General features: G+C 46.2%; 11 protein-coding genes across 11 annotated transcripts; 4 read left to right on the top strand and 7 right to left on the bottom strand.

The window, feature by feature from the left end:
• Window positions 1-52: 52 nt before the first annotated feature.
• N7510_008789 (Cytochrome P450 61) lies at window positions 53-1,773 on the bottom strand (the record flags this gene model as incomplete). The annotated part of the gene is made up of 3 exons (XM_056980714.1): window positions 53-1,358; window positions 1,417-1,567; window positions 1,617-1,773. 3 exons carry the CDS (start codon window positions 1,771-1,773, stop codon window positions 53-55), a joined length of 1,614 nt encoding a protein of 537 aa, XP_056830923.1.
• Window positions 1,774-2,074: 301 nt separating this feature from the next.
• On the top strand, window positions 2,075-3,694 carry N7510_008788 (Zn(II)2Cys6 transcription factor; the record flags this gene model as incomplete). Its single annotated transcript, XM_056980713.1, has 4 exons — window positions 2,075-2,366; window positions 2,416-2,699; window positions 2,780-2,904; window positions 2,956-3,694. 4 exons carry the CDS (start codon window positions 2,075-2,077, stop codon window positions 3,692-3,694), a joined length of 1,440 nt encoding a protein of 479 aa, XP_056830922.1.
• Window positions 3,695-5,719: 2,025 nt separating this feature from the next.
• On the top strand, window positions 5,720-6,169 carry N7510_008787 (uncharacterized protein; the record flags this gene model as incomplete). Its single annotated transcript, XM_056980712.1, has 2 exons — window positions 5,720-5,735; window positions 5,793-6,169. 2 exons carry the CDS (start codon window positions 5,720-5,722, stop codon window positions 6,167-6,169), a joined length of 393 nt encoding a protein of 130 aa, XP_056830921.1.
• Window positions 6,170-6,644: 475 nt separating this feature from the next.
• Window positions 6,645-7,050, bottom strand: N7510_008786 (uncharacterized protein; the record flags this gene model as incomplete). The annotated part of the gene is made up of 2 exons (XM_056980711.1): window positions 6,645-6,678; window positions 6,827-7,050. The coding sequence occupies 2 exons, from the start codon at window positions 7,048-7,050 to the stop codon at window positions 6,645-6,647; spliced, it is 258 nt and encodes an 85-aa protein (XP_056830920.1).
• A 16-nt stretch (window positions 7,051-7,066) lies between these two features.
• N7510_008785 (uncharacterized protein) lies at window positions 7,067-7,582 on the bottom strand (the record flags this gene model as incomplete). The annotated part of the gene is made up of 1 exon (XM_056980710.1): window positions 7,067-7,582. The coding sequence occupies one exon, from the start codon at window positions 7,580-7,582 to the stop codon at window positions 7,067-7,069; it is 516 nt and encodes a 171-aa protein (XP_056830919.1).
• A 56-nt stretch (window positions 7,583-7,638) lies between these two features.
• On the bottom strand, window positions 7,639-7,855 carry N7510_008784 (arylsulfatase; the record flags this gene model as incomplete). The annotated part of the gene is made up of 2 exons (XM_056980709.1): window positions 7,639-7,749; window positions 7,784-7,855. 2 exons carry the CDS (start codon window positions 7,853-7,855, stop codon window positions 7,639-7,641), a joined length of 183 nt encoding a protein of 60 aa, XP_056830918.1.
• A 412-nt stretch (window positions 7,856-8,267) lies between these two features.
• Window positions 8,268-8,822, bottom strand: N7510_008783 (uncharacterized protein; the record flags this gene model as incomplete). The annotated part of the gene is made up of 3 exons (XM_056980708.1): window positions 8,268-8,376; window positions 8,443-8,608; window positions 8,639-8,822. The coding sequence occupies 3 exons, from the start codon at window positions 8,820-8,822 to the stop codon at window positions 8,268-8,270; spliced, it is 459 nt and encodes a 152-aa protein (XP_056830917.1).
• Window positions 8,823-9,726: 904 nt separating this feature from the next.
• N7510_008782 (uncharacterized protein) lies at window positions 9,727-10,228 on the top strand (the record flags this gene model as incomplete). Its single annotated transcript, XM_056980707.1, has 3 exons — window positions 9,727-9,994; window positions 10,125-10,156; window positions 10,205-10,228. 3 exons carry the CDS (start codon window positions 9,727-9,729, stop codon window positions 10,226-10,228), a joined length of 324 nt encoding a protein of 107 aa, XP_056830916.1.
• A 1,666-nt stretch (window positions 10,229-11,894) lies between these two features.
• On the bottom strand, window positions 11,895-12,755 carry N7510_008781 (uncharacterized protein; the record flags this gene model as incomplete). Its single annotated transcript, XM_056980706.1, has 1 exon — window positions 11,895-12,755. The coding sequence occupies one exon, from the start codon at window positions 12,753-12,755 to the stop codon at window positions 11,895-11,897; it is 861 nt and encodes a 286-aa protein (XP_056830915.1).
• Window positions 12,756-13,648: 893 nt separating this feature from the next.
• Window positions 13,649-15,549, bottom strand: N7510_008780 (acyclic terpene utilization AtuA family protein; the record flags this gene model as incomplete). The annotated part of the gene is made up of 2 exons (XM_056980705.1): window positions 13,649-13,794; window positions 13,857-15,549. 2 exons carry the CDS (start codon window positions 15,547-15,549, stop codon window positions 13,649-13,651), a joined length of 1,839 nt encoding a protein of 612 aa, XP_056830914.1.
• Window positions 15,550-16,016: 467 nt separating this feature from the next.
• N7510_008779 (uncharacterized protein) lies at window positions 16,017-17,666 on the top strand (the record flags this gene model as incomplete). Its single annotated transcript, XM_056980704.1, has 8 exons — window positions 16,017-16,200; window positions 16,256-16,442; window positions 16,508-16,616; window positions 16,666-16,747; window positions 16,798-17,071; window positions 17,131-17,323; window positions 17,380-17,569; window positions 17,617-17,666. 8 exons carry the CDS (start codon window positions 16,017-16,019, stop codon window positions 17,664-17,666), a joined length of 1,269 nt encoding a protein of 422 aa, XP_056830913.1.
• Window positions 17,667-19,556: the final 1,890 nt, after the last annotated feature.

Here is a 19,556-nt window from a genome sequence, read left to right as displayed (position 1 = left end):
TGACTAGGAGCGTTTTTTGAAAACCAATTGGCACCCATCCTATGTTGCAAAATTAGCACACGCCACCAGTGGAAACAAAGGCAGAAGACAAATCAGTAGTGAGTCCTACCATTGGAAAAAGGGTGGCAAATACGCTAATCTCCTCCGACCTCTCCGTAGCATGATGGTCCCAATCTAACTCCAGCGCCGCTTTGCCAATCATACCTGCCATCGATAGTGGCACATACCTCCTTGCGAGACAGTCATGTGGTCCCGCTCCAAAAACTAGCCAGTTTTTGGTCTTAGACTCAGCGTCCCCAGATATCCAGCGGTCAGGATTGAAAACATTGGGGTTGGGGTAAGCACATGGGTCATGTAGAGCTGGGTAACAGGACGGGATCACCATAGAGCCCTTGGGGACGGTGTAGTTAGGCGTAACGGGGAAGTTTTTTGTTGCAAGATAGGGAACGAAGATGACAGGTGGTCTGTGGCGAAGGAGCTCCTTGATAACTGCGTTGGTGTAAGTGAGTGACTCCAACATCGGCAGATCAAAAAGTTTGTGTCTATCACCGCCACGTGCAGCGAGGTTCTCTTCTCTCAGTCGATCAAGTACATCGGGTCTTTGAGCGAGAACTTGGAATAGCCAAGTGGTGGCACTGCTGGATGCATCCTGAGATGCAAAGAGGAAGGTGAACAGCGTCTCTCCGATTTCTTCGTTTGTGAATTCGCGGATGAGATTCGTTGGTTTCTCCACCTCAGCCTCGCCCGCCGCAATTCTCTCGCGATATCGCTCAGAATCCATCATATGGAGCACCCAATGATCCACGATGCATGTGGGCGTTGCGCCAGTCGCCATATTTTCTTTGCATGCAGCCGCACATTTTCCGAACTCGACATGGATAGCATCGGCCGCCCGCTTCCCTAACCAGGACTTGGTGAACGGGATATATATGGACAGAGGAATATTAACTAGCTCAAGAGCAGCAGTAGCAAGGTAAAAATCGTCCGTTATTTTCTTGACCGCATCCTGAGATATGTAGTCACCGAAGAAAGTTCGGCACGAAATTGCACAGTTGATCTCGCGGAACATGGCCATGAACGCCATAGGCCGCTCATGATTTGCCTTGCTGGCGGAAACAAATTTGTTAAAGTAGTCCGTGAATACTTTCTCTTGTGCCGGAAGGTAAGTCGCCAGGGCCTTATTGGTGAATAGAGGAGTTAATCCTCTTCGGTACTCGGTGTGGGCTTTGCCCTGAAGAAAAACCCATGCTCTGTGGCCTAGGATATCTTTTGCGATCGGAACTATGCAGGGCTCGGCGTATGAGGGCGACTTGAAAATCTTGTGGGCTAGGTCTCGGTCGGAGGCGAGAACGACGAATCTGCATAACGCGTGAGCAGTTTATCCAAAGTTTTCTAAGTTTTGGAGAGATGACTTACTTGTGGAAGACAGACACACAACTTAGAGGGCCGCTCGCCCACTGGGTAAGATACGATTCAAACTTTGGATGGATTGCCTGAAGGAAAGGGCCCGTGAGTGGAATTTTGAATCGAGGGCCAGCGATGGAACCCTTGCGCTTGATATATATAACTAGAGACTGTATCAGCTGGGCGAAACACTTCCCATGGACATTGAATACCTTGGTCATAGATTACCACGGCAAGTACAAAAGCTATGACATATTGCCAGGTAGACCATGCCATAAAAAGACCGGACATAGTGCTTTTCAAACGAGCATTCCTAAAAGCCCAAATTTGTGGCTGAGCATTGGAGGTGTTGGAGATCTCGGTACCCATATTGATGACAGATGACAGATTAGAATTGCCCACAAACAGAGGAGCGAATGTTTCTTTTTATACTGAGTTGCTCTTACAGACTTTGTGGTTTCTCTTGAATTCATAAGTTCGATAGTGTATTTAAGTTACCCAATTGGGACTAGACCCCGAGCGAGGACGAGATAGGTACCGGAGTCTAGTGCGTTTTCGGCCAGCGACAAGGCCCCAAAGGCCCCCCACACTCTACTAAGCAGAATTTCTCCACCGCAGGCTGTTTTTATCCCTTTGGTTGCTCATTTTCATGAACTCTACCTCTGCAAAAATGCGCCAAACTCTTCGTCGGTCCTGTGCTACATGTGCCAAATCCAAATGCAGTTGTGACCTCCGTAAACCGCGTTGCTCTCGCTGCCTTAAGCGTCAGCTTCAGTGCGTTTATGCAAATGAACCGTCAACGGCCTGGCCGGCAGCTTTTGGGCAGGGGAATAGTGAATCGATAAAAACACTTGATGAATCCAACATTTTAACTAGCTATAGATTCGGGGGTCTCGATCCTTTCGATTCGTATCCACAGACAAGACTACCCAGGGAACACGTTCAACGTCTCATCCATAGCTGTAAGTATCGTTCCGACGTTGTCGATTCGAGCGTAACTCACCGATTCAGTTCTTCATAAGATTGCTTTTCAGTACTATCCTCTCGATATGAACCCAGTCTCGAATCCGTTTCTTATCTCTTGGTGGCCACTTGCTCTGGGCGACCCAGCATTATTTCACGTATCGCTCCAAACAGCTTGTCTCGATGAGGAACTGCTAGCTCAGAGGGGCTTTCGAACCTCGGATATTCTCATGGCTGACTCTGTGACTCTGCTTCGGCGAAGAATTGAGGACACGACACTAGCCGTACAAGACGGGACTTTGAATTCCGTCATTACCTTGGCCACAATTGAGGTGAGATACTCTCCAGAGCCTTTGTGAATATGTATCTCTTTACATATAAACCCGACCGCTAACACTTTGTAAATCATCAGTTTGGAAAAGGCAATGTTAATGTTAGCGAAATGCATGTTGATGGAGTGAAAAGACTAGTCCGCATGAGAGGTGGCATAAATGCTGTAAAGCAGACCAACCCGCTCACTGCAAGGATGGTCAGCTGGTAAGTCCGACCTTTATCACCAATGAGGTCAGCCATTCACATGATTCAAAGGGTATCGATGCTCATTAAGGGCTATCCTCAATTCGAGACCCAGGATGACCTCGGCATTGGAGATGGCATACCTCCTGTTTCAGAATGGCAGCTGGACTTGACTACCATTGGTGATAATTTACCCGAACTTAGCAGTGTTATTAGCGACCCTGCAGTCAGGAATGTCTTCATTCATCTCCGTATCCTCTTCCAGCGGGCGCGGCGGATACCCTTCACACCCTCCTGGCTTCATGACCTCACCTGTTTTGTCGTACATCGACTACTACTCTCAGCCCCGGACACGGGAAAATCTCAGTCAACACCGACCACAGAATGCATTCGCCATGCGATCATTCTTTACATGTTTATTACCCAAGGACCGACGTATTACTCCCATGGAGTCATATTGAATACACTTGTCACTCGGTTTATAAAGCATCTCAAGCAGCTGGAATTGACCCCTCGTATACGCGATTCCCTTGATGTCTGGCTTCTTGCAGTTGGAATGGTGGCCTCGTTTGATACTACTCACTATGATGTGCTGGTAGGGAGAGCTCGAAATTTAGCAGCTCATCTATTGCTAAATAATTGGAAAGACGCACTCATCTATATCAAGAGTGTCTTGTGGTTGGAGACTGAGGAAGGCGAAGATATGTTTCGGCCGCATTGGGTCCCCATTCTTGGTGCTGCAAATGCAGAGCAGCCGGAGTTTACGGTCTCTGTTTCCAGTAAGATATACTTGTCTTCTGAGGAAAAATAAACAATTATCCTGGCAACAGGAAACAAACCTGCATTGAAGAGAATGCCGAAAGAAAACTTGAAACCTCTCACATCTATCATCACATCCTCTAATATCGTTTTATATCTCGTAAGGTCGAGATTCTCTGACCTTCAGAAGGTGAACTGCACTGAAACTTTCGCGATTTTCCCTCCAATTGGTACTGGTAGGTCCTTAGAGTAATCACCCACTAAAGTGGATACCCCACAGGGCTTCTACACCACCCGGGATCCATGAGACATTCCCACTTTTAGCGACAGCCATGAGAGTAAGAGATGAGGACATGATGCTTCGAAGGTCATACTAGAGACCGTGATGGCGATGACCGACAGAACGGACGTCCAATGTTTTCGGATTGCATTCTACTCCTGATTCAAGAAGAGAATGAAGAAGAGTTAGATCTTCCTTGCCCAGAGAGCCAAGCCTATCGGTGTCGGACCGATTGTCATGGAACCCGGAACTGTCGGCCAATGTATCAATGTGAAGGAGTTGGCACTCCGCTAGTACTAATATGGTGCCTATCTTGCCTGGCCATACCTTTTGGTTTTTTCAACCGACTTACTTTCCTCGCGATGTCTAATATGGAGTCTATAACTAGCTACTATGAAATCCACTGTATATCATCACACAAGTCCAGAAGAAGTCTTGTTATTTCAGGGCAGTTCTGTCTGCCCTACGCGGCCAGACTTGGAAAATTACGACGCTTTGTTAATATATCTATCAACGGCTGTCCCGTTGGCTCCACGCACAAGTTGTCGCATCTAGTACGTAGAAGCACTTACCTAAAAGGCTAGCACACTTGACCACCTCGATGAACCTAGAGAACCGCGAGTAAGCGGTGATACCAAAACCCAAAAAATTAGCCGCATAGAAAATAAGCTGCATGGTGACTTTTAATAGTTCAATATTAGTGTTTCAGAATAAAGTTTGCCATTACGTCGTTCACTCAAACCTTGCGGACCGGAATTAGAAATCCCAACGTAGATGCCTTATAGGTCCCCCATTATAGTTCCGAATAACCCTGGTTCAACGCACGATTCTAATTTAACATGGCAATTATGCCGTGATTGTGGGTTCTTCGAGGGGTGGCTCTTTCCAATCAGAGAGGAAGGCACATGGTACGCTTGATGGCGGTTAGTTAAGTATCCATAAAAAACTCTCTTATAAACATCTTGACCGCTCTACGTTCTAGAAAATTCCTGGGTTATTACACTTTTCTTTCAGCTGCACAATCAGAGATGTTAGCCCTGAGTCCGCAGTATGAGGCAACTTCTTAACACGCTACTAATTCTGTGGCTGTTTCTGATTTACGCCGCCGCTTTATCTCCAAGTATTCATCAAAATTCCACTCAAAGACTACCAGAGTGTCCTGTGAGTGCCTCTCTCATGATGATCTGTCTCTATCTGACCCTTCAAGCTACAATGTGTGGAGCAAAGCACTTCAATTACTCACTGCGCGATCGCGGATATTGAGTGCCAGTGCGACAACTATAAATCAAGATCATATATAACAAGATGTGTGGTGAATAATTGCACTCTTCAAGATGCCTTTGGTAGGTTTCTCACTAAAAATATCTCGTGGTCTAAGACTGATAAAGCTGAAAATATTTTCTAGAACTAGCATATGTCTGGGCACAGGACTGTGACCGACCTCATAACAACGATCACGTTTCTATGAGAGCGGCTGCAATTGCAAGTGGTGTGACTGCCTTTCTCATGGTAGGATGTCGTATAACAGCAAGATGGTACACTGTCCGTCTTTTTTGGTGGGATGATTGGTGCTACATTATCGCCGGGGTAGGCCCCCAGGATACGATACTTTGACTTGAAGGACTTACAGAATCAAACAGCTATTTTCTATGATACTCGTCACTTTCGGCAATCTCAGTGCGTGGAATCTTTTTCGAACAACGAAATCTGGTTACTAATGAAGAAGCAATAGGTGTTACCGACGGCATGGGATACCATCTTTATGATCTTAGATTCACCTCACTTTCACAAGCGCAGATGCCGTTTATCTGGTGTGAGTAACTTGGGTAAAATTGTCAATTTATCCAACGCTAATTTTAGTCTGTCACAGATTACCTCTGCGAGATCTTCTACTGCTTTGTGATTTACTTCATCAAACTATCCATTCTCTGGCTTTACCTCCGTATCTTTCCGAAGGGGGTATTCCACAGATGCGTCATTGCCACAATGGTCTTCGTCACTCTATCCGTGGTTATCCTGATTCCAATGGTAATTTGGCAATGTGTCCCGATCAGCGCAATCTGGGATCTAAAGCGCAATGCCGCGCAGTGCCTTAGCATCTCAGGAGTGGCCTACGCTAATGCGGCTCTCAATGTTGCCACCGAGATTGTGATATTAATTCTTCCTATACCTCTTGTCTACAAGATCCGTGTCTCAAAATCCACAAAGTTCGCTCTATATGCACTTTTCAGTGCAGGAATTTTGTGAGACACCCCCCACCTTTCCGGCGAAATATAATAGAAGCTAATATTTCTTCAAGCGTTATCGCTACTGCATGTGCACGGATACCAAGCCTGGCACATGTTGACGCAGTTAAGGACCCAACATATTTGATCCGCGGTCCTTTTTATTGGTCATGCGCAGAAACATCAGTGGCGCACATATGTGCAACAGCACCAACTATTCGGCCATTATATTTGAAATTGCGGACTATGGTTCGGCAAAGAAGAGATCAAGCAGCAGGCTCCGATTGCCCGGAGGATGGCCCAGCCTTGAACACATGCAAGGGAGACCAAGAAATCTCGGAACAGTGGGCAAAGGATGACGAGAGTGACAGCCAAGACTTGAACTATATTGTTTAAAAACGGTGCTAGAGCATATAGACCTGAAGCCGCGAAATCTGCAGAACATTAGTACACACTTATATACGATATATCAAACTCATCACCAGACGAGGCGATGCTTAGTGCGTATTCACAAAGAGCGTCCCAGGGAGTCTGGTAAGAGCTTTATTCTTTACTTGAGCCTGTTAAACAGTTGAGTATTGCCTTGAAATGTCCAAAGAGTTATATTGAGTTGCGCTTCAGAAAAACAGAGCACCTTCACAGTAGCTAACGTCCGATTGCTCCTATTCTACATAATGACCCCAGTTCATTCCAATCTTCAGAATACTTCATCACCGACTGAGGGCCTTCATGTTCGATTAAATACCCCAATTTGCATGCAGAAAATGCGACCTTGGGTTGAGACTCGTAGAACCGGTCATACTTTGGGTTCAGTGCATTATTCAGTGTCTCCACCTCGCCTTGAGGGTGGATTTGAAGCCAGGGGTGAGTGCATTCGATGCCAACACACGACTTCAGAACCATCATCATAGCATCAAGTCTAGCCACGACTTGCCTCAAGGGCCGTCGGAGAAATATTTTTTTCTTCTGGGGCATTAAAAATATCCCGCGTATTGGCAAGAAGATTCTCCATTTGGTATTCGTCCGTCAACATATCGTATAGCTCATGCTCGTTCGTGCACCAGACGGAATAGTTGATGCTATAGTCATCTGCAACAATGCGTAGTCCCTTGTATGTATTGTCGTGTTTCCCTTTCACTCCCCATCCGATCTTCTTGTAAGGCAGCGTACCCTCGTACGGGGCCGCATCACCCCAAAGCTCAACGTTGACGTGTTCACAGCTCTTTTGGGATGGCTGGTTCACAATGATCGGAATAGCTCTGCCATCTAATTTAGTCCTCATTGGTAGTCCGAATAGCGTCAACGAGGTAGGCGCAAGATCAGTGTGCGTCGACACTGCGTTGGTCACTTTCCCAGCCGGCACCCCGGGGCCGCCGCGCCACACTAATGGGATGTTGATATCTGTCTCATAGCCAGTTTTCTTGCCGGGGCCCATGCGGTGCTGGCCAATATGGTATCCATTATCGGTTGTATAGATAATATGGGTATTATCTAGAATCCCATGTTTTCAAGCGCGGCGATAAGCTCGCCAACCATATCATCTAGACCTGCGACACAACGTATGCGACGACGATACATTTCGTCTAGTCCATCCACGACAGACTGGTTTTGATGAGGCATATTCAAGAGCCAGGACGCACCACTGGCTTCCGTTGGATTCCAATTTGGAGTTCGCGGGACTTTTTCGTTCGCGAACGCGTTTTCCCATTATGCCTGGGGAGTGGGGAAGAAGGTCTCGAGAGTGGTGGAATTAATCCCCATATGGGGCACTGCCGGAGCAACAGTCAGGGAAAAAGGTTTCCCACCCTCAACGTCCGTGTCAAGCATTTCTAAGGAGTTTTTCGTCGTGATATCAATAGCATGTTCACCCGGATGTGCCGTCCACGGCCCGTGGTTCTTCGCCCAAAATGTATCTGATAGTCGTAGATCCCGGGCTGCAATAAAAAGCTGGCAAGATTAGTAACAATGACAAAGGGACGCCATATCTCGACCATACTTGCTACTAGTCCATCCTGGGGCCAACGGGGTCTTGGTAGTTGTGAATGGCGCGACCGTTGAGGAGTTTCCCCACATAGTACGTATTGGCGCCCCTTTCTTGGGGCCATAAAGAAAGATAGTCATTATTGAGGCCTTGGGTGATAAATTTCGGATAGCCCCCTATACAACGCTTGACACCTTCTAGCAATATCTATGGTAGAAATAATGATCTTATCCATGGCATTTTTACGTCTGTGACATTGGTATTGCTGTTGTAATTAGCCAGTATTTTGTCTCGTGATGAGTTCGAAGCCTTACTGGACGCATTTCCCAGTAAATAGACTGGCCCGAGATGGGCAACAGAATGCGCTGATGCAGTAATGTTTTTTAAATATGACTCCGTTGCGTCCAACCTTATCCTTGATAGTGGGCATGAAATCCATGGAGTTCATGAGCAAATCAATCGATATTATTGAACTGCTACCTGACAATAATCCAGTTTTGGTTCAAATACCTTGGTCATCAATAATAATGAAGAGCACATTTGGCTTCTTTGGCATAGCTGCATGGTTGGTGTAGTCCAACACACCATCCACAGGCTGGAACGTTAGACCCAACTCGCGGCTGTATGAACATTTACCATAAAATAACACAGCCAGCACTGCTGACACACAAATCAGGTTGGTAGATGCTCGCATGTTGAATACTCAAACTCCTGGACTTTCGAGAGAGTAGTATGACTGGAGTGGAAAACAGGGAGTCTCCGCAAGAGAGGATCATCCCCAGACGTCATCACATGATCGAGGGCCAAATGTGATAATATCAGGAATAACTAATTTTTTCTCCTCTTATTCAAGTATAATGAGCCCGTGGCCTTGCATTTTAGTATGTAGTCTTAATCTACCTCGGGAGCTCGAAACGTATTGACTTGGTACGGCGATGGGTACCCTCTCTTGCCACGCCAAGATTACCATCATCCCCCACTCGTTCCAAAAAAAGGGTTTGGGGGCTAATAATCTGCGAGGTGAGCACTACGCGTACAACTGCTGTGGCAGATTCTCTCCAATACTATCTTGTGAATCTGCCCAGCTCATTCTCATCGCTTCTCACCCATAGTGATTAAGGAGGCTAACAAAAGTTAATGTCAATGTGCTAGAGAAGCCTAATTATGTTCCGCTATTCATATTGAAACTATTCATCAGCAAGAAAATCAAAACAGACTCTGTTCGCCCCATACGTCACCTCGTCGAGGGTGAGACGAGGCAGATTTAGAGGGACGATTGGGTCCCACAAGCTTGGATAAACAGCCTCTCGATAAGCTAAATTCCTTAGGCAAGTTCCACAGTGGTAGTAAGTGGCAAGTAGATCTGGGGCCAAAAAAATCCCTTATTACTTCATCGTAGCAGTTCAATATGTTTCAGCAGTGGGTTTGCCATGGTCTTTTGAAGAAGGAGCCAATTTCAGCTGAGAATGCGAGGTCTGCTCTTTCAGGTCGAAAAACTATAAAGCTGTCTTTTCAAATAGAAGTTGACAGCATTAACCACAACAATTTGCAAATTGGTCTACCTATTTATTCCAGCCCATTGAACACAACTACAAAATATGCAACTCGGAACTATTCTCCCAACCACGCTTAGTTTGGGCTTCATTCTTTCCACGGCCGCCCTCCCACACATCAAGCGCAGCAACACCTGCACCATTGCTCTCCAACTCCACAGCGAAGATCTCCCCGGAGGTGATCCTATGTCAGGAGCAGGAGCCAACACGGCAATATTCGACCACTATGGCCTCTTCACGTATCCGAATGGTTCTCAGTTCACATTTCAGGCCTACCAGAAGAACCAGGATGACTACTGGATTTACTCTAACGGTACGTATACCAACGGCACTAGTTGGTCCGTTGGTTCGGGAGACTACGGGCTATCAAATTGTGTTGCTCAACTTGGAAGCACATTCTACAATAGTGAAGATGTTGATGACTCTACGTGTAAGACATACAGTGGCGGAGGCCCTTTTTATGCTGATCAAGGTTGTGAGTGCTTTTTTTATTGTTAAGCCCGAACAACCATTTGTGTAATAGTTCTACACTCATCGGGGATCCTAAGTCAATAGACGTTGCTTCGATAGACCTCGGGCTTAAAGGAACGTAAACCAGTTGGGTGTATTCGACCATCCGCTTGGGGCTCTGGGCCAAGAAGCCCCGGATGAAACGTCTGGTACTGTTGTCATGCCACAGAGAAGAGTTTAGATAGCAAGGTAGAAAGAATGGTGATTTATTGTAAGAGAGGATGCAAGCGGGTTGATGAACGGGGTTCCAGCTGTGAGTACCCCGGAATTCGCTGAAAGTACCTTGCCTATTTGGACCCACTCCTCTGGATACTCAAGCGCGGAGCCTGAGGTTATTGCGGCAAACATATCTAATATGCGATTATATCTGCCTACAAATTTGGGGCCCTGCCTGTATGGCCTAGTGTTTAGAAACCGATTGAGATGTACAGTTCCGCCTGGGTTTGATTGAGACAGGCTCGGTCGGACCTCTGACATTCCGGGGAGGTCCCACCGCAAGGTACCCTTTATGGCACGTGACTTGGTTTAAAGGGTCGCATGAAAGACCGGCCGGCTCCCTGCATTTTTTGCTCGGACAACTTTGCGGACTCTTCTTTTTTTTCTTTCCTCGCTCAAATGGCCCGGATCCCCAATAGATCTGCAAGCCCGGAAGAGGTTCGAATTTACGTTATACAGGCTCTTATATCCAAGCATAATGCAAGTCATGAATTTGGCGAAGAAACTGCCCGCTTATGGCAATTAGGGCGGGGTTCTGAACTTCATGATGCTAAATTGGAATAATTTCAACATTTATTTGGGGTAGAAGTTGGCTTATGCCTTTTCCGAAGTGTCTGTGAGGACAGACAGGATGCTTGGGCGCAGTCATCTATAGGGCGCTTGCGCAACCGTAAGTTGCCTATAATCGTTTATATTGACTCATTTAAAAATAGTTATGTGTATTATATCTTTTTTGGCAACTCTTTGGTTCAACACTTTGCCATTACTTTGGGGCCATACAGGCGATACAACCCGTAGGTGATTCTAGTGTGCATATTATGACTACACTAACCTTGGATAGCAAATCTCCCGCTGCTTCTTTCTGGTGTATGCGAAGCAACTAGTGCTTGTATAAGACCCAATCTCGATCGTAGTATGCTGGCTCGTGGTATCATAACTTTTTGTGCTGGTTGTTTATCTGCTATAACGCGCGGACAGTAAATGCATCCTTCGGATTAAACGCTGATATTTGTTTTCATGTGGCAGTGCTTGTAAGTGATTTTCATTATCATAAAAATAGTAAAGGTGAATGTCGTGCTAGGGTCTAGCTCGTCCGAAGAGTCATACTCGCATTAAAGTAGCAGATAGCAAGCTAGCTGCTAGAAACGAGTGAGGCGGGTTTAGCCTCTAGCGTCCTGGCGGTGATCGAGCTGGGAGCGAAGGTCCCCTCCCTCCTGCTCCGATTCCTGAGCGTAGTTAAAACCGCCAAGTCGGAGATTATCCGTCCGCAAGAAGATCTTTCGACGCCATCACATAAAGGCCTCGATGCTCTTTACCAGAGCAAGTTATCAAGACCGAAAGTCAAAACTAGGCCAAAAGCATTATCAATACCCGGAAAATATCTGTGTGGAAGCAAATGGAGCTGATGTATCAACTAAACAACAAGTGACGGGAGAAGCTTCCGGGGTCGAAATTCTACAAACAGACAAAGAACGAAAGGCATCAGATCAGAGCTTCTGCACGGCCCAGACCTGGCTCGCTATCTTCACAAAATCACGCTCCGTAAAGACAATGTCTTCCTCTGGAAAAACAGCCTCTCGCAAGAAAAGATCCTCAAAGGGAATAGTCAACTTTCCACTGGCTCGAGCATGACCACCCTTTTCGGTCACAGTCACCGTCTGTTTGAGCTCACCAACAATCTTCCCAGGCTCATTTCGAGTCGCTCGCCCAGTCGGCTGCCATAATTCAAACGTAGCCTCCTTTCGCGCTTTGTTCGTAGACATAAGGAGGGCAACTTTGACATCGCCCTTTGATTCGACCAGCCACAGCTTCGCATTGCTGCGCAACTTTGTTTTGGACTCGGAAAATGCAGCCTCGATAATTAAGGTTGGGAATTTGTCGCTACGGCTCTGTGGGAGAGTAACAGGGCAAAAGGACTGGTCAGGTTGCTTGCGTCGTGACGTTAGATCGACATCGGCGGATCCCACGTCGTGCAATTCATCTTGAAGACCGTCCTTCATGCGGGATAGTTTGATGATCAACCCGCTGACGAACTTCCTGGAAATTTGCTCATGTCCCCTCGTCGGCATTTTGATCAGGAGGATTTGTGAGTGTGTATCGTAGGAATCGAAATATTTGAAACACTCTGAGTCGATATCCTTGAGGAATGTATGTTCATCCAAATGTGAAAATATTACATATTGGCTCCTGGTTCCCACTTTATCTTTCGCGAATAGATTCAATTCTGCGTCAATGGTATCCCAGAAGCGTTTCTTCCCCCGATACTCGTATTCACTGGTCGAATAGGGAAGGCTACCAAGGATGTTACCATTGTTCCGAAGATCTGCTGTATTCACTGGCAATCCCATTCTGCCAATATTGTGTCTTTAAAGAGAGATGAATCAACAACCGAGAAGAATCTAACCAGTCCAATGGCTTAATGGTGCAAAAATAGCTTCCATTAACTCATAATGACATAACTGTAAACCCGACAGCCCAAGACGAGTCTCAAGTCAAGGACCAGAATTTATGTAAGAGAAAGATTTAGCTACGGGTGTAACATCTACTCTGCATGACCAATGCCCAATGCGTCCTCGGCACCCGTGCTGCTTTGAAATGGCGACGCGAGTTTCGGTATGGTACAATTTTCACTGTATATTCAAAGTAAAAGGATGCTCAGATCGTACTCCACAGTTGCTATGGGGACTCGGTCTCAATTTCCTTTGTATCTACGGGGTACGAGCTTATTTACTCCGTTGAGAGCCTGGTCTTGGCGGCCTACGACTTGGGAAAATCTCAACGGCTTCCAGCCGCTCAGTATATTCACCTTTTGTTAAAAGTTGGTTTAGTATCCAAAGGTTCGGGTAAACTTCAGGACAGAATTTGGGGAGCTGCAATTGACATTGTTGAGTGCCATATCTTATATATTGAAGGCAAGAGAACCAGTCAGATGTTTAATTGCTGTGAAGAATTGAAATTCCTGCAGGTCACATACAGATATTTTACCCCTCATCAATAGTTAGTTACTTCCTATTGTGTATCAGTCATTTATTAGTTAGTAGGTCCTCTAAGTTGTTGGGTATTCCCAGTTTCATCCGAATCAAAGATTTATTTCTTCGTGATTCGCACTTCCATGTGAGCCGTCGTACGTTTAAAATTTGACAATTGCTATTGAACACTTTCTGGGAGCCGATCGCTTCCCGGACTGGCATGCCGCCAGCCGTCAACAAGGTTACATGATCAATCGAAGGACTGTTTAGATTTAGATTTTCCCACGAGCCAAGAATTGGTTAGGAATTGGAACATGTTTTGCACGAAGATATTCTGCAACATTTTTGCCCAATGCATCATATGTTGAAGTTGAGGAAACGCCCCGATCAAGGTGGTCTTTCAATAGAAAATGCACCGCTGCGGAAACAAACAGATTAGATATATGGCAGGGACGATACTTAGTTTTCGTCAAAACATACCTTGAATGTTGGGGAGCTCGAATCTCTCAATTCGCTTCCCATTATAGTCATTTTGTAGCAGGTCCTTGACTCGCTGAACAGTCAGCAAGGACCGCAGCCATAACCACTCATCCCTGTTCCGAGCATAGAACCCAACATTACAGTCGGATCCCTTATCTCCAGAACGAGCATGTACGACATAACCAAGTGGAGTTGTAGTGGTTGGTCCGAAATCGCGCAACACATCCACCTCTGTGGGACCATCCTGAACATCTTGCTCGAACTGATAGGGAACCGTATCTTCGGGGGCAGCTATAGGCTTTGACCAGTTGCGCGAAGGTATGTGAGCAACATGATTGATCTCGGACTGTGGAAAGATCGTGACAAAATATTCAAAATAGGGCTTTGGCAATCCTTGTCGATTGTCGATGGCAAAGGTTGCTCCAGGGTAAGTCGACATAATGATATTCCAGCAGGGTCGAAGGAAATTCTTGGGTGTGAATGTATCTTCTGCATCAGCTTGGGCAAATATGCGGATATCAACAGTGGCTTCATCTTGGGAGGCTGGATTGGGCTGAGCACAACCCGAAGTCGTGATTTTGAGAAGTGAAAATTGGCCACAATCTAGGTACGACCGAAGCTGCTTCTCCAAAAGGGATGATTTTTCGAGGATATCAAGGCCAACAGCAAAGTAATGAACCTCCGCTTGGAAGCCTCCTTTTGCTGTAAGGCCAACCTTGCTTGTGGGGGGCGGCTTTTCCCATTTGATGTTGTTCACAAAGACGGAGTTTGGACCATCAGGTTCCATCTTGATCTGATCGACGATTGCGACAACATCAGAGTTGTAGTAGCGCTTCCCCTGGAGCTCGTAAAGAAGTTGTGAACGACAGGTATCAAAGGAAACTTGGCCACCGCGCGCCAAGCTCTCGTGCATACCGATCGAAAAGGTACCATCCGTCCGTATAGTTGCAATAGGCAAGTTGAGAAGCGGGTTGCTACCTTGTGGAAGGGATTTAAAGCCCGTGAAATTACCACCAGTCACGTAGGTAGAACACTCAATCAAATGCCCAGCGATGAGAGAATGGGCTAGTTCCTCGTAAGAGGAGTTTGTCCAGCCATGCCAAAATGCCGCCGCTGCCATTGTGGGTGCAGCATCTGCCACACGACCACAAATAACAATATCGGCGCCATTTCTGAATGACTCGGTAATGCCCCATGATCCAAGATAGCACTGTGCATAGATTGGCTCGTATTTCCAGTCGTCGAGATACTGCCCGGTGGTAATATTGCGAAATTTCTTTCCCTGCTGTCGGTGCCGCTGAATTATCTCAAAGACTTCGTCCCCTTCCACCCAGGCTACAGTCAGGCTCAGATCTTTCTCTTTAACGAGATTCTCCACGGATTGACACAGCCTGAATGTATCTGAAGACCCCGCGTTCACTGCAAGTTTTATGTCGCGCGTTGCGAGTGATGCGAGAGCCGGCTCAAGTGCTTCCAGAAATGTATGTTCAAATGCAGCTTCTGCTTGCACGTTATCCATGTTTGCAATCTTGCTGCTACCTCGTATGGTCATATTATACTCGGACATCCAATCCCCGACAATGAAGTCGACATTTGCATGACTCGCTGCCTCTGCCAGGTTTTCCGGTAGATCAGTGACTGCCCCGGAAACGGAGATTACTCGCACGGGTCGACGGGCTGCTATGGAGCTCATAGTTCCTGTGTTCCTTTGAAGTTGAAGATACGAAGACGAATAGAGAAGAAGATCGTAGTGTACTCAATCAAGTATCGACAGATGAGATGATGCTTATTTAAACTTCACAGTGCGCGGTAAATAAATCACCAAGGTATCGTCACAGATTTATGAACCACACCCTGTTCTGTGTTGGGTTCTTGACCTCGGTAATGGGAATCAACTTCCCCTCAAGACAGAGTCCGGCCAACCCCCAAACCCCCACTTGGGGCCTCCGCTAAGAAGCCCGAACTCGATTGAGGCAAGAGGCCGAATCCCATGGGGGCAACACGCACATTCTATTTTGCCCCGGGTTGTGGGGGATAATTAATCTCATCCGGATATTCAACAAAGCATTGACTAGACACTCATGCAGGTGCCTCTACTGTACCGCCTTTCCACTTGCATTGCTGAACTGCCAAGTACACAGATCATCCCATACTTCAGCCATGTCTACTCCTGAAGGAAATCGATACAATTATCTGGTTGTGTTTTTCGCAACCTTGGGATCCATCACTTATGGATTCAACAATTCAATCATGGGAACGGTCCTAGATTTAGACTCCTTTTTCAATTATTTTGATCTCCCCGAGACTGGTCCCAAGGCTGATCACACTCAAGTTATCATTGGAAGTAAGTTGGACAGTATGAACTAGACTTTCTGAAAATAATACTAACTTTGAGGCAGCAACTCAAGGAATATTCTATGCCGGAGGCATTATTGGATGTGGTATAGCTGGCTGGATGGCGAATCGGCTGGGCCGACAACGGGCTGTGCAGGTGATATGCTCGCTTTGTATTATCTCCGCCATTCTTCAAGCAGCTGCGGTACACATTGCAATGCTCCTGGTAGGGAGGCTTTTCAATGGTGCCGGGTGAGTCTGACCTCGGCGTATTGTAGACAAAGTTAAGGTCGAATTAATGCTGATGGCCGGTATAGATCGGCAATGATCAATGTGGTCGTTCCCCTCTATCAGTCCGAGATTTCCCCTCCCGTTCATCGAGGAAGAATGGTCGGGTCTCATGGAGCTTTGATAGTAGTTGGATATGTAAGTTCTTCTCGAAATCCCATTTGAGGCCTGTCTGACCACTTAACAGACATTTGCTGCATGGACTGGACTTGGATGCTATTTTGAACAAAACCCCCAAATACAATGGCGCTTGTATCTTGCACTTCAATGTGGGTTGAACTCCCAAACTACCTCTTTGGAAGTTAACCCTTTTTTCCAGGCGTGGCACCATTGGTATTACTAGCCGGATCTGCTTGGTTACCGGAGTCTCCTCGCTGGCTGATAGCTAACGGCCAGCTTGAAAGCGCCCGACAAATTTTGAATCGACTACACGGTGACGGAAATAATACAGAAACTAGCATAAGCCCGGCTGCTCTTGAATTTAGTCAGATTGAGAGTCAACTTGAAATCGATTCTCGGAGCTCCGCCGGCTTGATTACTATCCTCAAATCCTCCTCGCTTAGGAGAAGATTCCTTATCGGCTTCTTTGTCCAGTAAGGATTTTCCTTCCAGTGCCCTACGAAAAAAGGAACTCACCATTTTCATTGCATAGATGTCTCGCTCAGTCTACTGGTGTGTTAGTGATCAACAACTATCAAGTCACTCTATATGCCGGACTGGGGCTTTCGGGCTGGATGCCATTGCTGCTTTATGGTATCTATACTACTTGGGCGGCGATTCTTAACTACGCCGGAGCCCTGATAGTCGATCGTATTGGACGTGTACGAATGCTGTCCATTGGAATGGTTCGCATCTCTTTCCTCGAGGTGAATCTTATTATTCTGATGCTAACTGTAATTAGGTCGGTTGTGCCTCCATGGTAGCATGTGAAGCTGCTATGGTTGCTCAGTTTGGTGGCGGTCCCAACAAAATCGGAAATGGGTTTGCAGTCTTGTTTCTCTTCCTTTTTGTCACTTTTTACGGAGGCTGTGTCGACGCAATCAGCTATGTATACTGCTCGGAGCTGTTTCCGACCAATATACGTGCACAGGGTATGGGATTCTCCGTCATGGGTCTATTTGCTATGACTTTACGTAAGTTGTTTCTTCTAACGTAATCAACCACCGAGTGACGAATACCACCGAGTGACGAATTTCGTCGAGCGTACCGTTAAATTTCAAGCTTTTCAACCACAAATGTATTAAATCAGACCATATAAAAAGATAAAACAATAGCTATTTACTAGGACAATTTCTTATAGTATGACCAGTAGTCCCGCATCCACTACAGCGTCGTGGAGCTCGCTGGCGAGGCCTTGGCGTCGTCTCAGCGGCCGGCTCATTAAGCTGTGTATCAAGCTGTTGCACTCGATTCTGACCTTCCTGTACAAATAAAACAAGATCATCACCAAGATTACCACGCTTCCTTGCCCTCTTTTGCATTTTCCGCTTATTCTCACCTTGTAGAACCTTGATTTCTTGTCGAAGAATAAGGTTCATATTCATTGCCATCTGTGCAGCTTTTTCAAGATGTTGAATATGAGATACTGGACTACTAGAAAGCATTCGTTTTCGAAGGCTTCTCTGTAGACTGCGTACCTTGTGATCGAGTTGGCGAGGATTCTGAGGTGTTTGAAAAGCAGAGGAGACTGAGCCTTCAACTTCAACAAGAGGTGGTGTTGGTGTCCGAAGTTGAAAAGTTACCTTTTCAAGAACCCGATCTTGATCTAGCGGGTTAAGTCCTGCACCTGCAAAACCACTGCGTATATTCTCCCTAGTAAACACCTTTTCGCGAGCAGGTGGATAGAGAGACAAGAAATCCTCCTTGTCGATATGGTTGTTGCCGGCAACCATCATCTCTTCTACTAGTTTTCCATATGCGCGCTTTAGCGGACCAAAAACACCAACATCAAGTGGTTGTAAAAGATGAGAGGTATGAGGAGGCATGCAAAGACAGATAATAGCATTCTCTTCACAGAATGCGTCAAAATCTGCAGTTAGATGACTACTATGACCATCAAGAATAAGCAACCGCTTTGCACCAGTTGAATAGGTTTTAGAATGTGGTTCAAACATCTCTTTTAGCCAGCGGAGGCCAATTTCATCTGTTGTCCAGCCATTCTGACTTCTTGCGATAGCATAGCCCTTATTGAAGAGAGCAGGTTCTTGATACCAAGCAGCGTGTTGAGATCCTGCTTTCAAGATGATCCATGGGGGTATAGATATCCCCTTTGAGCTCACACATTCAATAATTGTGACCCATTCGCGATTCCCCTGAATAACCCTACGGGGCCTTTCACTGCGATCGACTGCAGTAATAACCTTAGAGGTTGAACAAAGTCCCATTGCGAAGCCAGTTTCATCAAAGTTCCAGATATCGTCCTCGTGGATACCATGTTCTTGAATAGCCTCGCGTACGGTCGCAAACCATTGTTTAATAATCTTTGGATCCTCTTGCTTTGCACGCTGGTACGTGATCCGCCGATTGTATCGTGTGCGCAGTGCTGGATGCCGTTTGATAAACTTATATGCCCAGTTGACACCAAGGGTCGTAGTAGGATCTCCTGTGCGCTCGCGAAGCAGGATCTGCGCCATTCCCCGTAGAAACTCTGGCCGAATTGAAAATCCTCGCTTATCTGCATCTAGCAGCCTCTTCGCAAGGACTTCTTCTTCAAGAGGGTTTAATTTATGACTGTTGGCGCGTGTTTCTGCGCGTGATTTCCTACCGTTGAGTCGACGGCGAAGCGTAGCTTCAGGCACACTAAATATCTCAGCAGCCTTTAATTTTGATTTGATTTTTTTATTTTTGAATGCAGAAATAGCCATCTGAATGCGATTTTCTTGAGATAGAGGCATTTTGTATAGTGGTGGTGAAAAATAACGCGTCAAGGAAATGATTGTAGGAGATGGACGCGAAATTCGTCACTCGGTGGTATTCGTCACTCGGTGGTTGATTACGTTAACTAACCTTAGACTAGAAATTGGACCAGTACTGACCGTTTTTAGTGTATACCCAGACAGCACCGGTAGCCTTCGACTC

The sequence above is a fragment of the Penicillium lagena genome (assembly GCF_028827675.1).
Source record: "Penicillium lagena strain IBT 129212 chromosome Unknown utg000006l_segment0_segment0, whole genome shotgun sequence".
NCBI lineage: Eukaryota > Fungi > Ascomycota > Eurotiomycetes > Eurotiales > Aspergillaceae > Penicillium > Penicillium lagena.
The sequence above is the reverse complement of the archived record's forward strand: the minus strand, read 5'-3'. Positions and strand labels throughout refer to the sequence as shown.